This window comes from Osmerus eperlanus, chromosome 12 (genome assembly GCF_963692335.1).
Source record: "Osmerus eperlanus chromosome 12, fOsmEpe2.1, whole genome shotgun sequence".
Classification (NCBI taxonomy): Eukaryota; Metazoa; Chordata; class Actinopteri; order Osmeriformes; family Osmeridae; genus Osmerus; species Osmerus eperlanus.
Genome location: NC_085029.1, coordinates 6,129,144 through 6,141,774, shown reverse-complemented (window position 1 = coordinate 6,141,774; position 12,631 = coordinate 6,129,144). Strand labels below are relative to the sequence as shown.

The following is a 12,631-nucleotide window of genomic DNA, read 5'->3' as shown; positions in this document are numbered from 1 at the left end:
GTGAGGAATATGTCGCCTCCATGTGGCCATGTCGAACCAGAACCAATGAGTCATCAATGTCAATACTCCCACTGACTCCTCCTGACAAATAAAAAATAAATTAAATTATCCCAAAACAAGTCACTCGGTTATGCACATAATCAAATACCAAATCAGAGACACAAATAGAATCACACAAAACACGCACACATTGACATGTAACTGTGTATTTTGCTAAATGACCCTTTTGATGCTGACAATTCTTCTCTACCAACCATGTGTCAATCAAGTCAGTATCTATTACTGTAATAGTCTGATTATCAACTACTGCCTCATGATTTCACTTTGATCACAAATGCCATTATGATCTGTCTACAGAGTTGTAATCTTTTATCCAGGAAGATTATTTTCAACTGAGGTTGTTGTAGGTCAAGGAATTGTAGTTTGCAAGTAAAGGGGAAAAATGTGATGCTGTACTGTCTGGGAATGTTAGGATAACAAAGTAAAGGCTGTGGCAGGGAGTTTTAGGATGAAACTGCACTGGCAGAGTTGATGACTTAATCTGAAACATATTTGGCATCCACCAAACCAACAAAATAAATTGCATTTTTCAACAAACATAATAAATAATGTATTTTACTTGTTTTAATTCTTTTTTTACGTACACTTAAACAATGACTCCAGAGAATGTCAGACTGTTTTTTAATTGCTGACTGTTGCAAGCAGCTGCAGAGGACACATCCAAATCGTGTTTAATAGATATCCTTTGCACTTGAAGACACTTTTAAACTCTTTAAAAGCTATCTTTTTTAGTGCATTCGTCTGTGCTGCTTTTGAGGAACAATTGGTTTGCTCTGGGAATATAGTGGACAGGTAATATCATATAATACTTATCCTTCAATGCAAATTAACTTTTTTATTGGGACTAATTGTCCCACAAGCTTCAAATACAAGATGTTTAGATACAGCAGTATATTTAGTAAATTAAGACGTAAATTAACCAATACAAACCTCTAGTTGACCACCCTAAACTAATTTTTATTGATATCATACCAAGATCTTTAAATCAACAATGTTTATTACTATGGTGTTGTCTGAAATGAATTGCCCCATTATTAGATTACTCAGAACATTCTCCTCAAATTACCTCATTAATATTAGGTACCACTATCAAAAAGAGATCACTTATTGGAAACATGTGCTTTTATATTTGGGAAGGTTGGATACAACATAAACACTGTGGTCTGTGTGTGTGTGTGTGTGTGTGTGTGTGTGTGTGTGCATGTGCTTGTGTGTGTCTGTGTGTTTATTGGGACAGTCAGATTGATCACCAAATGACCTGAATCTTTCTGGCTGTGCTATGATTGGTGAGTGGAGGCCACACTGACCCTTGCTCTAAATCCTCTTATTTTCTTTATTTTCTTCCTTCAGTCCTCTGTGCAAACTGGCACTCAATATACAGAGGGCTGTTTCCCATTATAATAGGAATCACACTCCTCTGCCTTGTTCCAATTGGAAACAGGTTATAGAGAACATGATTTAAGCCTGACCAGAAATTCAATCTGAACATCTGAGTGTTTTACTAAAAGAGGATATACTGTAAGAAACAAACTATGCGTATGTAAAAAATGTAATGTAATGAGGTCCTCACAAAAGCATGCTTAAGTATCCCAGTTTTCTTTCTTACAAATGTACATTTAGTCATTTAGCAGACACTCTTATCCAGAGCGACTTACAGTAAGTACAGGGACATTCTCCCTAAGGCAAGTAGGATGAAGTGCCTTGCCCAAGGACACAACGTCATTTGGCACGGCCGGGAATCAAACTGGCAACGTTCAGATTACTAGCCCGCTTCCCTAACCGCTCAGCCACCTGACTCTATCATTAGCAAAGGACAGTTTAGTACTAAACTTCACACAATAAAAATAAAGTTTAGTCATTTTGATGGAACCAGAATTATTGCATAAGCTTAATATTGCTAAATTATAAACCATACCAATTCACAAGGATATTGTACTGTGAACAGTTTGGGTATCGTTAGATGTCTTTCACAATGTAAGATCTTTACTATGAAATGTACACAAATATGTTTCAGATATGGTTTGTACCATCTTTGTTTTGTTTTTTGGTCATATACAAGTTGTTTTGAAGGTGTATTCCAATTTTTTCTCGTGTAGGAATTATTGTTAAATGTGTAATACCTGTGTAATATTAGATGTACACATACTTCATGGGATTTTTACCTTATCTAACTAACATTAGAAACTGTTCTAGCTTACAATATTCCAAAGCATGATATTTCAAAGGAGGTAAAGTATGAATTCTAAAGCATGATATTTCAAAGGAGGTAAAGTATTAATGAGCTATTTTAAGAGTTGGATTTGTTAGCGCCCTTGGTCTCCACAAAATTAGTTTTGGAACATGATTATTGTGCCAGTGCTATAAAACATCACAATTGCAGATGAATGAGATTAGTACTTGGTACTAAATAACATTGACCAATGAATGATCTCATACACGCCCCCCCGCACTACAACACAAACATACACATAGACATCCTTAATTTTATGGCTGGTAACAAAAAATTACAAAGAGAAAAACAACTGTCTGGGTATGTCTTGTAAAAATGACAGAGAGAAATTACAAAAACTGGGTGGATAGTTTGGGGCCAATTAGATGTTTATACTTTTTTGTAAAGATAAAAATAACTTGGCCAACCATGCTCCAGCATTAGACGTTTATGTTAGTTTCTTCGGTGTGATTACAGCACTCCACACAGTTACAGTACCAGCTCATCTGAGTGGCTGTAAATAATAGCATGTACAGTGAAGTACTTAACTAGGCAAATAAAATGCAATGCACATAATATGACAATTTTAGCAGTCACAAAGTTTCTTTTTCTTGTGTGTACTGTATGTGGTGGAGTGCAGCTGACTAATTTCAAAAGTGTTTACTACACTAAAAGTGTTTACATTTTTGGGATGATTCATTAAAGTGTATCTAAACTCAATTTTTTGGGTATATCCCAGCTCTTTTTGCACCTAGTGGTTAAAGTGTAACTGAACACCAAGCCTCTTTTTGAGTCAAACCTCAATTGTAAATACTCAGCACTGCTAAACTTATCAATCTTGGTCTTGTTTCCAATATATTTTTTTAGGTAGTTTAACATATCACAGGGAGGGGGTATTTTCTCTGAAATGGGTTGGCTGGTTACATCCCTAGACTAATTCATAAATACAGTTCAGTCAAAGCACTCACATATTAACTAAACCATTTATTCCAATGGATATAGGTTTGTTTTGGGGTGTGTGGTTTCCTCTGGGGAATCTTCCTGCCTTTGAGCAGCTAGCATAGCACAAGTAGTAGGCTACATACTATAACAAGGCATGGAGCATAGAATATAGATCCCCAATGGACAGGAATCAAACTTTGGAGATTTTCAACATGCAAGTCTAAATTCTTCACAGAGCATTAACAACATACTGTAGTGATGACACAGCAAAACATTATCAAGGAGTTGGGGATGGTGGAGGGTGGCAGCAATTGCACAATATGCATAGCAACACATGATGTGTGATCATGTGTATTCGGGTTTGTGAATGCATGCAGTGTTTTAAGTCCCTAAAGGGGAACGCCCCAAAGAGGAATCACTGAAAGGAGGCATGGCCCAGGCTACAGACTAGGCAAGAGATCCTGTCACTCAAAATCATCATGTCCAAAGAGGTTGGACTTACTGGCACAAAGAGTATTGATGTGTTTCATTGAAGAGTCCCTGTCCCTATTCTGCAAAAATATTCAGTTCAAATATATACTTCTTTGTATGAGAGAGAATGTACCCTGTTTAATATTTCTCATTGTGTTGTGAATATTGATGAATAAGAGTACGGAATTTAAGATTTTAATCATCAGCCCTGTATTGGACAGCAGTGTAGAGTTCACTGGAGAGTACGCTCCCCGATGTGTTGTAACAGTCAGCCATGACCAATTTCATACAGTATTTAACACTCTCAGTTAAGACTGGTGTTGCGTTGACTTCCTCTTTTGGAATTGTAACGATAAAATCTAAAAGAAATAACACCAAAGTCTGCACCAGTAGCTGCAGGGGTTGACATGTCACTGGTATGAGTTTGTTATACAGTGACTCTTGCCAAAATCATATGGGCATGTCAATAGTTTTCTCAATTTCTTTTACAAAAATAATTGTACAGGTTTTGGCAATGAAAAACTAAAAAGGTTGGTTATATTATAATAAAATGTATTCAAGAACGTGATGATGTTTTTTCTCGTAGTTGTGGTGTTGGTCAAGGTGGCAAAGTGAGGAGGGAAAAGCTTCTTCATTCAAACAGATATTTATTTACAAAAAGAGTTCTGAGACAGCAGCTGTCTGTGTCAGAGTTCCACTGCTCTCCAATTTAACAAATAACATAAACTAGGAAAGGTGTCAGTGAGATACAGAGGAACAGAGAAGCAGTCCTGAATTTCAGAAGCCCCTGCCTTACATAGAGGTTCTGGCTCAGGTTTCACATTGTGATCTAAGCACAAAATTCACACTCTAGCTGTCATCAGACCTTAGTTTCATGAATGGACGGTCTTCTTTACACACGATGCGAGAATAAGGTCACATACAGTTTATCTCACTCACAGACATCCAACCATCAAAGGTGTACCACGCCACAAAACTCTTGACAAGCATAAGCATTTATGCAACAGTTGCTTGATACACTGGTCAAATAGGAGCATCTTTGCAGTGGTTATTCATTACACTTTAGCCAAATATAAGCATCTAGACAATAGTTTTTTTAATCACAAATATTCACCTGTCCATTCCCACAATCAACTAAGCATAGTAATACTTCCTTATTCATGAGAAAATAAGCATTACCACAGTTATAGCCATTCAAGGCCTTATGGGACTCTAACCTTATACATCTATTTTCAATGCATGCATTCTGTCTGCACACTTCCACTGGTTTTGGTTGTGTGCTGCTGTGAGACATCCAGTTTCCAGAGTTCAGACACCTCTTTTGGTAACACATCACAAGTGCAAATATATTACTATTTCAGCAGTAACTTTTGCCCAAGCACGTGCACTTGGCCCTAACTGCAAAGAAGTATAAACATTATTAATAACAGATTACATTATTGATAAAAATAAGCCATATACAATTGGACAGACTAAAAACAATGTGTCAGACTAAACAAAAATGTTAAAAAAAAAAGATAACAGTGTCAAGCTGTAATATTTTTTGCAGTAAAGTTTTATCTACCCGACTCTTCAGCAGCACCTTTATAGAGCCAAACCAACTAACAACACTTGGCTATGTTCCCTGCAAAGAACAGCTGTTTAGTAATCTGGGACACATGTACGTTGTTAAACTGAATCTTGCACTCTAAGCCACAAGGAACGATGCACTAGCTTTCATCTTTATGTTGTTAATAGAATGAACCTGTTGTCACGGAACAAGAAACTCCTATTTAGAGGAAGATAACAAATCAAAATAATAATAACACGAGTGAAGATTCCAGAACATAATCTAAAAACAGAATGCCCATGGTGATTTATTAAGTGGTTGAAAACATTCAGTTCCAACCATTCACTCAAAATTGTGGGATCGGTTATTATACGGTTGTTGCCATTGCCAGAGCTGAATACACACATGCTCAGCCATTTCAAACTAACACCAGGGGGCATAGGTCCATTACAATGAACAGATCACCCTGTTTGTTGTGTTTGTTAGCCCTTAAATGTGAAAGCAACATGATGGTAATGATTGTGAAAGCAATCATGTTCGTTAATGGCAACATTCATGCTGAGGGATCGGGTACAAAATGCTTGGAGACAAACAATCATCTAGTTGGGCTGAGTGAAAGTAAATAAAATGTGGTGATTTCACTGTAAGTTAAGTACAGTTGGCGAGGGGCAATGAGAATTATTATCACTTAACGTGATAGAAGAGGACTGGTAAGAGGGTCATGGGGGGAGGGGGGTATCACAAACCCTTATCCATGTGTCGTGTAACTCTGAGGGTACATTTTTAGTTTGTTCTTATGTAATCTTACCTGAATATAACCAGATATTACAATAACCATAATCAATTTAAAGATGGCCCTACAAAAAAAATCACATCAGTTAAATTGTAAAGGAGTGTGGTTGTAGGTTGGTTGTACTACTGTTGGATGAGAGATCCTGTTGTGTGCATACCTGTTGCTAGAATGCAAACAGTCAGTACCAGGCAACAAGAGATTCATTAGAATAGTGTATCCAAGTTCCTGTCTTTCCAATAAAAGGATCATGGATATATGCGACAGACTTAGTATGTTCAGTATGGTAAACACACCCGAAAGAAGCAATTTAGAAGCACTTGATTGTGTCTACAAACTTCCTCCTGTGCTCAAGAAACACAATCTACAACATTCATTGTCTACTCATAGGATGCAGTCAGGTATGGCTAAATGGCTAAACAAGCCAACTATTTACACATTGTTAATTGCATGACTGTTGCATTGTCCATCAGTGGGCTACCAAATGGGTTCTGAGATACCATCAGTGTGATTACGGTTGTATTTGTCAATGTGTTTTCTGACTGCCTTAAGTGAGATGGATGGAGACGTATTTAGATAAACTTGTGCAAAGGCTGTAAATCATAATGTAACAATATGGAAAAAGTAAGTGAAAAAATATCTGTCATATAATAGAAGAAATATGACTAAATTAAATCATCATCTCTTGCTTGTCCTGCTCTACCTCTCTCTTGCAGTCTCAAACCATCAAAGTACTATGTCTACAGATAACCCACTGAGAGTGTCCTCACCTTTAACATTGTGTCATGGTTTGGGAACCTCTCAGTTAGACACAGGAACAAGCTGACCTAGGTGGTCAATTAAGCCAGCAAGATCATTGGAGAAAAACAACTGCAACTCCAGAACCTCTCCACTCAGTCCATTCCCAAGAAGGCAACCCAGTTCTGCAATAACCCCACCCAACCCTTTCACTCATCTGGCAGGAGACTCAAGGTCCCACTAGCCCAAAGGAATGGGTACAAAAAAATTATTTGTGCCCTTTGCGGTGGCCATTCTGAACAAGGATACAAAATGATGACCCCCCCCCCCAGCCCATGAACACTGCTGCTGGAAATGTATTGTATCTATCTTATGTATGTTAGGTGACGTTGTCCTTTGCTTTGTTGTCAGAATGTCAAAGGCAAGTGTCCATTTTATGTCTATTTAATGGACAATAACGTTTTCTTATCTTATCTCATCTTATATCTTCATTATCTACAGCTACATTGTCTTTATTTGATTTCAACTGTAATTACTCCTTATATGGGGTGGGATCCCTAAAATGTATGGTTAGTCAGGAGCCAGGAGTCCAGCGCAAGTTTGGTCAAGACTGACCAGGGAGAAACAATGTTATCAGGTCTTGGTGTACCACTGGGAATAGATTTGGTAATATTATCCATTTAGTGCTAAATAGCCAAACACAGGCATGCTGAGTGTCCTTGTTAAATACCTCCACCTTCTATACCAGATGTGGCCAGATCAACCGTTTAATGTCTAGACCTCTAGAGTTGGGGGAGGGAGAGAGAGAGATAGGAAGAGAGAGAAACAGAGGTAGAGAGAGAATAAAATCAACCAAGTATTTATTAAGTTACTAGAAAATGTATGTTTGCTGAATGCAGTTAACAACCTGTACTTAAAAAGTATGACTAGTGTGTTTCTTTGCTGGTTATACATGATGTCTCCACCCTGGACACAGTTTTGAACCTTTATATTCACACAAACAGCATCAATGTGAGAATATCTGGCATGAATAAGTTTGACAATTTAAACATTTGAAAGAATGATGTATGTTATATACACACATATATATATACATTTTTAAGCAACAACAAAAAAAACTGAATAAATTGGTTAACTAATTGCAGTGGTTGTTTACGAGAAATCCACCCCAACCCTCCAAACCCCTTACCCCTTTCCTCCCCCCACCAGTTAATCACTGATGACAATTATGCTTAATGAGATCTTGGGGTCGTCTTGGGAGTACGTTTCTGCAAATTGCTCTCAGAGTGGGGTCTGAGATACAGCCAGCAAGAGTGTTTGTCCAGCGTCAGGGGCCAGGGTCAATAGCGTTAGCCAGTGGCTCCCATTCACCGCCCAAACACACAACATGTAGTTTGTCTGCCTTTGTCCCCACCTTGTTTGTCTTGGGGAGATAAGCAGTGGAGGTGCCTATTATGCCCCATTGTGTGGATCTATTGTCCGGCCATCAAGCCCCCTCCCACTTCTTGCTCCTTTCACCATCTCCATGGCTCCATCATTTTGCCACTATTTTGTAGTGGCAGGGGGTGACCCAAGCAATTTAGTAATCCATTAACTACTAATTGTCTCCTCCCACCCTGGGGCTTGGATAAACATCTTGGGGGGGGGGGGGGATGCCCAATGGCCTATTACAGCCCATTGGTGGAAAGAGAAACTAACATCTTCTGCCTCAATAAAAGAAACTCCTCAGACTCAACAGCAACTCTGACTGAAACAAAGAGCTCGGAAACGTCTCCTTGCTTACTCCTCACATAGGATACCACACATTCTTTTTGACACAGACATTTCAGCTTTTGTTTCTTTGCATCGTTCTTCCTAGATAATCTTTCTCCCTCTCTTCGTGGCTGTCCTTCGCTGTATGGAGATGTCCAGGACTTTGTTTTTCCTCTGTCTGTTTGTTTGCATGTTGAGGGCTCAGGCTCGTATTTGGGCCTGGATGCTCAACATGCCTCACGGTCCGCCTAAGGAAGGATCTATCCCGCTCAGAGACAGTACTCCTTTTGCTAACACGAAAGGATCAACGGTAAGACTCTTTGAGAGATAAATGATGAGAATGGATTTCCTTCTATGTTTTTATGTCTATGCTACTTTGTTAAAAGGTCATTTAATTCAGAATGATATATTCAGTTGTGACAAAACCATGCTACACAGTCCTGATTTGGGAATATTATTAACTCCACAATTCAGTACTACATTGTGCAGTGTGCATACCCAGACTTTGTAACGTGTTTAACCAATACATTTCTAACATTTATAATATGTTTAGAAACAAATCTTGGAATTTGTTCTACACAGACTTTAAATATGGTCTGATAGCGTGTTTATGGATCTACTTAAGACAGAAGATACAACATTTATTAAAACAAATTCCCTATCAAAGTCTAGCTAAATAGGAATATTTTGACTGGAATTGTTATCATTAATGGCTTGACATACAGTAGTAAAAGTCTGCCAGCGTAATGGCAACTGGGTTGCGACTTTCCATGTCATTTAACATGATGCATAACAAGTCCTTTCTCCTCTCTCAGGGGGTTTGTGACCATGACAGGATCTGTGGACGGGGGTTCTCCTGTGACCGTCACTTTGGGAAGTGTGTCCCCCTCAGAGGTGAGGGCCTGTACTGCCGGAGAGATGCCCAGTGCGTCAGAGGACTGAGCTGCATGTTTGGGAAATGTCAACGCAGAATACCAGAGGGTCAAGAGGGTAAGCGTACAATCTAAAAGTGACAACTTTTCATAAGATCACCAAAAGTAAATGGTCCGATGCAGTTTATCAGGCCTCCCTTTTCGTAATATCTCTTACATGCTTAGCATGATTAGCAATATATAATGAACTTAATGATTTTGTTACTCTACATTCATAATCTATTAATCCAGGTGCCAGGTGTAAAGTGGACAGAGACTGTGGGGACACCATGTGTTGTGCTCGTCACCATGGGGAACAAGTGTGTAAGCGTCGGCTAACACGGGGTGAGAGCTGCTTTGTGCCTGATGGTGGTCTGGCTTTCAGCCTTAACCAGATTTGCCCATGTGATGATGGATTGCTGTGTCGCGGCAATGCAAAACCACAACAGAGAGAGTGAGTAATGTTTGGTTGTTTAGATTGCACCATATGCTTAGTGTAACAATACAAATTGGTGGTATAATCTCCATTAACATTTAGTGGCATGTCACTAGGCCAGGCTTTTAGGAGACTGGGCTACAATACATGTACAATATAAAGGATTAGCAGGAAAATGTAATAAGAGACACTTGATTTACAGTTAGTAAAAAAAACTAAGTGACAACCCATTACACAAAGTTTACATTAACTACCATGTTGTACGTAGCAATACCTATAATAACAACAATGTCATTACATAGTAATTAATAATAATGGTTGAACGATTATTACACAAATTAAACTTGGTATTGGGGACACCCTGCCCCCATATTGTGCTTTATTTTTCAGTTTTGCAATTACTCATAACACCAACACTTAACAACATTGAGTTATTTTTCAATTCCTGCGTACCTACAATGGTTTTGTCAAAGGTTAATTTTTATATTAAAAAATTATATTTCAGGACGCATTTTGACTTTTTGTTTGGTTTTCATTCACAGGAGAGAATTTGTGTATCAACTTGACCCAATAAATTGGATATGCCAAGCACCCAAGCCTTAAATCTTCCCTTCAACCACAAGCTATTTATAATGTAAATATGATGTTTATAGCCATTGTACATAAGATATATGTATCAACAAATATGCTTGATTTGACATGCTTGTATTAGGCATTGCTGGGTTAAAACTTTTTTGAAATTCTACTTTTTATCATTTGTATATTTGGACAAATGCACTATACAAAATGTGTTTCTTAATAATAAATAAAAAGTGGAAATAGTTGTATTGCTGTCATAAAAATCTTAAACATTTACAACTGAAAAAAAGGTTGTTTGAAGAATTGAAGAATGTTAACCACCCACATGATGTCCCCATGTGGGTACATGACACATGGAAATCCATCTTGTGAAAACTATTTGGGTTTCTTTAATGTAAAAAACATGAAATGTGCCCCAAAAGAAGGCCAAACACCTACACATCATGTGAAAGAGACTATACTGCACTCTAGTGTTAAATGTCTGTAAATGTGTGCCAATGGAACCTGGATAATAATAGAACCTTATTTTTTATTCTTCAATTAAAGGCTTGTCGTTGAGGTCTTGAGGAAATGGCATTTATTATTTTGAGATAACATGTACTGTATATTCTCTGTAACATTAAGACTCTCAATAACACACAATTTATAGACTTCATACACAGACACACATACCAGTGTGAATGCACACACACATACAAACACAAACCTATTTGCCAGAACACGTAGCACGTTTCTGGGATTGGTGGCCCAAGTTACATAATAGGATAAAATCTGGAGGTTTCTCATTGTTAACATTGCGAGACGCTGTAATGCTACCTGTCCCCTGACCCTCTTCTGATTGGTATCTTCTCTATCTCCTTCTAATTCCCCCGTTGGTCCATTCTGATGCTAATACTATGGAGCCATTCCCCTTCAGTAGTCATGTAATGACTCTGTAATTGCTGTATTAACTAGATTCAGTGTTTAACCCACAGATGACAACAGGGTTGTCAATGGTCTCACTGCTGTTATCTTTATAGAAATATTTTCTTTGATTAGTGATCTGTTAAATTAAAAATTAGAGTCTGAAATTAGATTATTGCCATATGAGTGCTTTACCTCACTGTGTTATAGATTGATGTGGGAAATTGAAAAAAATAGTTGTTCTTGTTATTAGAGTGAAAACATAATCTCCGATATGACAAGAAAACTGAGAGGGGTCACCAAGGACACTCAGGGCCCCTGGTCCTCATACACGCAAGGAAGGGACACCACACAGAGGACAAAACCACCTCTATCTAACTGTCCGTGATTTTAGTGTGTGAAACAGTATACCCTTGAATGCGAATGTGAAACACAGTATGCCATCTCATCTACCCTTAGTTGTGTGTGAGTGTCTGTCTGTCTGTGTGAACTCGTATCAGGTCCCTCAGCATGGTTCAGAGGTATCCAGACATGTCTGTTTTCACTGTTTAGCTCTTTAAATTATATTACTTTACTGATAGCTTTAAAGATTTGTCAAGCTGAAATTTGCAGAAAGGCATGTAATTTATTTGATCTCTGTTTTCATAGATTTTCATTTTCACCAATAGCCAGAATACCCAAACCAGTCAACTTTGTAATATTACAATTTTTATTACAATGAAGCATAGTGATTGAAATGTATTGGTCTACTTAATACAAAAAATGAGAACGTAAGAGGAACAAAATAATTTTAACCAAATACAAGAAAGCCCTGAGCCAATTATATATGATAACTATATTACAGCGCTATAATGCAGTGTTGAAAGATGTGTATCCATTGTATGTCTGAAATCAATGAGGGCAAAGAAGTGAAATAACTGAGAATATACGCTAAGTGAGGACGCACATGCTCACATGCTGAGAGTGCTGTGGTTATCCCTTGAGACATTGGTCATTTAAAAGTCAATGTCAGATGGAGACAGAGAGCTTTTGTGAGTAGCTAGACAATTGAGAGAAGGAAGGGGGGTTGGCATTACCTGAACAAGTATAAAAAACCCTGATTTAGAGCAGTCCAGCTGACCATGGTCATCTTATGAGTTGACATTCAGTCTATGTGACATTCTCATTTAGGATTCTCATGAGGATTCTCTGATAGAAACATAGTAACATTGGCTTTCCTTCTTTATGAATCTACTACGGTAAGGTATATATATTGTATTTTTGTACTCTTGAATTGCTGAAATTGCAGGAT

At 37.9% G+C, this 12,631-nt stretch overlaps 1 protein-coding gene across 1 annotated transcript; it reads left to right on the top strand.

Moving 5' to 3' along the window:
- Nucleotides 1–8,662: 8,662 nt before the first annotated feature.
- On the top strand, nt 8,663–9,880 carry LOC134031462 (dickkopf-related protein 3-like). The gene is made up of 3 exons (XM_062475086.1): nt 8,663–8,821; nt 9,327–9,501; nt 9,675–9,880. The coding sequence occupies exons 1-3, from the start codon at nt 8,663–8,665 to the stop codon at nt 9,878–9,880; spliced, it is 540 nt and encodes a 179-aa protein (XP_062331070.1).
- Nucleotides 9,881–12,631: the final 2,751 nt, after the last annotated feature.

Coding starts and splice junctions, on each gene's coding strand:
- LOC134031462 (XM_062475086.1), top strand. CDS start 8,663: ATGTCCAGGACTTTGTTTTTCCTCTGTCTGTTTGTTTGCATGTTGAGG. Junction 8,822..9,326: donor CTAACACGAAAGGATCAACG/GTAAGACTCTTT, acceptor CTCCTCTCTCAG/GGGGTTTGTGACCATGACAG. Junction 9,502..9,674: donor AATACCAGAGGGTCAAGAGG/GTAAGCGTACAA, acceptor CTATTAATCCAG/GTGCCAGGTGTAAAGTGGAC.